The 4,931-nt window shown below is 33.9% G+C and overlaps 1 protein-coding gene across 1 annotated transcript in view; it reads left to right on the top strand.

The window, feature by feature from the left end:
• The first annotated feature begins 921 nt into the window (after positions 1 to 921).
• ZNF711 (zinc finger protein 711) overlaps positions 922 to 4,931 on the top strand; it is a 40,754-nt gene continuing 36,744 nt past the window's right edge. Inside the window, exon 1 of the mRNA XM_042783326.1 lies at positions 922 to 1,000. Within this exon, the coding sequence (XP_042639260.1) occupies positions 922 to 1,000 (79 nt within the window). The remainder of the gene's footprint in view (positions 1,001 to 4,931) is intronic.

Genomic DNA, 4,931 nt, shown 5'->3' with positions numbered 1-4,931 from the left:
AATTTTGTATTTTGTCATTGTAAGAGATAACATTGAATGGCAGCATTTGACTTTGTGCTCTAGAATATCTGATCTTAAATATAAGTTACTTGAAATGAAATAGATTGAGCCCTTGCTATCAAAACCAGCATGAGGCTAGCATGACTTTATTAATCATTATTGGGGGGAGAAAAGAAAGAAAACACTTGTACAATTTTAAGTAAACAATATGTTAAAAGAAACAATTTGCTAAATGTTTATATGTGATTAATTCTATCTTTATCATGTTTAGGAAGCAGTCATGTTTCATGAGTCCTCAAAACTGTGAGACAAGAGAATATAGTAGAGTGAGGCCAGAAGTCCTTACTGATTCAAAGAACTCCAGGGAAACTGGGATAGAACATTTTACATTATAAGTAGAATCCCAGGAGCCAGAGGTGAACACAAGTTTATCTGCAGAGCTCGCCTGCAGGGCTGATCTGGGTCTGGAAGAAATGGATGAGAGCCACTGGATGAAATTGACTAATACTAGACATCTGAGTCCTCTAGTAATGTATAAATATCCCAACTACTGTCTGTTGTTACCTTATTCTTCTTTTGCTTTTTTTCTTCTTTTGTAACTCATCTTTTAACTGGAATCTCAATGCTTGGAATTTTGTTCTTTTGCTTGCTTGCTTCTATTATTTCCCTATGCTTTATCACCCTTAATATGTCTTATTCTTTTTCACCTTTGTTATACTCCCACCTGACCCTTTCATTTAGAGTTGTCACATAAAGCAGCAAGGTTTTTATTATTATTACTTCCTTTGTAATGATTTACACACATGGTTGAGACATATTCCTTTTTGTTTCTTTCTGAAAACAACTGATTTTGGCCTAAATGTATTTAAACTATTAAAAAAAAATTCTTTTACAGAGATTTGTGAATGAACTTTGGTAAGAATGGACCCAGGTGGTGGAAGTCTTGGATTGCACACATCAGAATCTAGAATGGCCCATACCATGATTATGCAGGATTTTGGTAAAGCATTTTCTTTGTAGTATTGTTTTTTCTTTTTTAAAAGTCAGAACATACTAAAAATGAAAACTAAATTGAGGAAGGGGGGAATGTTTATAATGAGAAATTGTTCTTTTACTGGGAAATACACTGGCAGAACTTATTTTTTTAAAAAAAAGCAAAATTATGTGTCAGTCTACTTAACATCAATCTTCTACTTGTAATATAGTGATAATGTGTTACTATAAATTTTTTTAAAAACTCAATTTGCATAATTTGACCACATTCTGATAGTAATTCTTCCATGTAGGAAGTGTTAAATTGGCTTTTTTAAATAAGTTTTAAGTTACCTAGTTAATTATGCTCAAAAAGGAAGGGTTTTTGTTCAAAGAAAATAGATGCATATATAGTGAAAAAGGGAAAATCATTCACTAAGTGATTAATATTCTAATGCTATATCTTCAGAAATTTGTCAACAGTAACATACACTTTTTTAATGAAAGAAGAGATTCCCTACTTCTGTGGCCAAGTTTTTCGTAGCTTTTTAACAGTTGTCATTTTGAAGAAGATGCTAAGACTCCATTGGCAGTTAACAAACTGTATTTGGGCAGAGTCGGTCTGAATTATTGAGGAGATAGAGGTATCTGAGGTATAAGGATGATTAAAATTGAAGATAGAGTGAGGGCAGAGAAGACAAACAGGAAATTGGGATAAAAGATAAACAGGAAACATGAGTTGCAATGGAGTTGTTTAAGTGAAAATTAGGGATGGGGAACTAGAACTAGTGATATTTTGCTCAATTGGGAATATGCTACTTCTGATCTAGAATAATATTGGCTGGATATGTCATTTGGTCCTTGTTGCAAATCCCACTATAGTAAGGATCAGAAGAACTGGATTCTTGTCTTTCCTGTGTTATTGACATATTGTGTAAACTTGTTCAAATTACTTACTTCTAATTGCTTCTAGATAATATTTAAGGAGCCCTGGTGGTGTAGTGGTTAAGTGTTCAGGTGCTAAACAGAAAGGTTGGCGGTTCAAACCCACCAGCCACTCTGTGGGAGAAAGATGTGGCAGTCTGCTTCCGTAAAGATTTACAGCCCTGGAAACCCTATGGAGCAGTTCTACTCTGTCACATTGAGTCTCTATGAGTCAGAATTGACTCTACAGCAATGGGTTTTAAGGAGCCCTGGTAGTGCAGTGATTAAATCGCTTGGCTGCCAACCATAAGGTCAGTGGTTTGAACCCATCAGCTGCTTTGTGGAAGTAAGGTGTGGCATTCTGCTTCTGTAAACATTTATAGCCTTGGAAACCCTGTGGGGCAGTTCTCTGTCCTATTGAGTCACTATGAGTTGGAATTGACTCTATGGCAGTGGGTTTGATTTGGTTTAGATAATGTTTAACATCTTCTTCAGTACTATGATTCTTCAGCATTTCTGTCTGATGAATAAAGATAGGTAGGTAAACATTGAATGTGATGAGTAGTTAATTGATGAAATAGAAAGGACTCATGGATTTTTTTTTCCTGGTAGAATCAGAAGTGAGTTGTGTTGATTATGCATGATTTAGAAATGATGTTGGATGAAAAAAAAGCACAGGAATAAATTTTAAAAGAAAGACACAGGGCTGACAAGTAAAAGTTAAATTAGAGGTGTTTTTAGGAATTCGTGGCAACAGGCTTGATACTTTTCAGAATACTGAAACACTTGAACTTCATTCAGAATGGTAAATAGATTTTGGTTAGAATGTCAACTTCAATTTTTTTCCTTTTAAAAGAAGATAGAGATTTTTAAAATGGAAGTAATACACTATTTCTACCATGTAATACTGTGTAATATTTGGTGAAGTGTTAGAACCCCCTTCACTCATCTTGGGCAACTAAAATATCATTCATTCCAAAAACCAAAACTATAGCCACTGTCATCGAGTCGATTCTGACTCATAACAACCATATAAGACAGAGTAGAACGTCTATATAGGGTTTCCAAGGCTGTAAATCTTTTCAGAAGCAGACTGCTTTATCTTTCTCCTGGAGAGCCACTGGTGGGTTCAAAAACCCACCCTTTTGTTTGGCAGCTGAATATCTTAACCACTGCACTACCAGAGCTCCTTGATTCATTCCAAAGGATGAAAAAAATGTTTGGTGTTAGTGTATATTACTTGTTCCTCTTACCTTCCTTTTCATTGTTCCTTCTCAATGTCTTGAAGTTTAATTAATCCCTTATTTCATTGAATACTTTACTTCCTTTATTTGCTAGAGAAGTAGAGCATGGATATTGAAATATTTTTGTAGACATTTTTCCCTTATTTTTTATTGACATATAATTTGCATACCATTAAAGTTACCCTTTTTAAGTTTTACAGTTCAGTTGTTTTTAATATTGTCACTGAGTTGTAGAATCATCACCACTAATAATTTTATAATATTTCATCATCCTAAAAAGAAATCAAGTATTCATTAGCAGTCCCTCTCTATTGCCCAGAGCTGTAGGCAACTACTAATCTATTTACTGTTTCTATGGGTTTACCTGTTCTAAACATTTCATAAATGTGGCCTTTTGTATCTGATTTCTTTCATTGGGCATAAAATTTTCAAGATTCTTCAATATTGTAGCTGTATCAATATTTCATTCTTTTTATTGCCAAATAATATTCTACTGTGTGGCTATGCTACATTTTGTTTAGCCGTTAGTTGATAAATATTTGAGCTGTTGGAATATTTTCAATGCACTGAGACAATTTTGTGTTTAACCTAAAACTTTGTTTCTTAATCTTAGACTGGGGTATTGGTGTGCTTCGAGGCATGTGGAAATGTGCCAAGGGACACCTGAAGCCAAAGAGCAATCTTCTTGGAGTCCCTTCTATTTGAATTGAGGAAAATATACATACATACACACACACAAATATAAACACAAAAATATATATCCATAATTTATATATCTACCTACATGTATGCTCATAAAGATATGTTATGAAGTAGAAAGAAAAATTTTCTTTATTTCCTATCATTTTGGGAGTGATAAAATGGAAAAATTCGAGAGCTACTAACTTAAGGTTTCCAGATATTTTTATTATATCATTTAATGCCCTTTCTAAAATGAATTTAATAGAGTGAATCATATTATTAATATGAGAAAAAAAGTTTATAGCCATTGTTTTTTGTTATACAGGTGTTAATGATTCGACTGTGCAGTAGTATTTTGGGATACTGGATTTTTAGGATGAATTCTTTTTAATCATGGTGAAAGTATACATAACAAAATACACACCAATTCAACAGTTTTGAGATGTGTAATTTGGTGATATTGATTACATTCTTCAAGTTCTGCAACAATTTGTTATTACCCTTTTCCAAATTATTCCACCACCATTAACATAAACTCTTTGCCCTCTAAGCAAAAACTTTCCTTTTCCCCCTCCCTTCCACCCCTGGCAACCATTAATAATCTTTGCTTTCTATATATTTATTTACTTCTCATAAGTGAGATCATATAGTATTTGTCATTTTGTGACTGATTTATTTTGCTCATAATAATGTTTTCAATGTTAATCCATCTCTTTATGGCTGAGTAATGTTACATTATAAGCATATACCACATTTTATTTATCCATTCATCTGTTGATGGGCATTTGAGTTCTTTCAACTTTTTGGTTATCGTGAAAAGTGCTACAGTGGATATTAGTGTACATGTGTCTGTTTGTGTGGCTGCTTTCAAGTCTCTTGGGTGTATTTCTGGGCCAAAGGTAGTTCTATGTGCGACTTTTGAGGAACCATCAAACGTTTTCCACAGTGACTGTACCATTTTGCATTGCCACCAGCAGCGGATGAGGGTTCCTGTTTTTGTAGAACCTCTCCAACACTGATTTTCCTTTTTTTAATCATTACCATTCTAATGGGGGTGAGATGGTATCTCATCATGGTTTTGATTTGCATCTCTCTAATGGTTGAGGGAGA

This window comes from Orycteropus afer, unplaced genomic scaffold, assembly GCF_000298275.1.
Source record: "Orycteropus afer afer isolate SDZICR_OR568_19922 unplaced genomic scaffold, OryAfe1.0 scaffold00898, whole genome shotgun sequence".
Classification (NCBI taxonomy): Eukaryota; Metazoa; Chordata; class Mammalia; order Tubulidentata; family Orycteropodidae; genus Orycteropus; species Orycteropus afer.
Note: the sequence above shows the minus strand (reverse complement) of the source record. Positions and strands in the feature narration are given on the sequence as shown.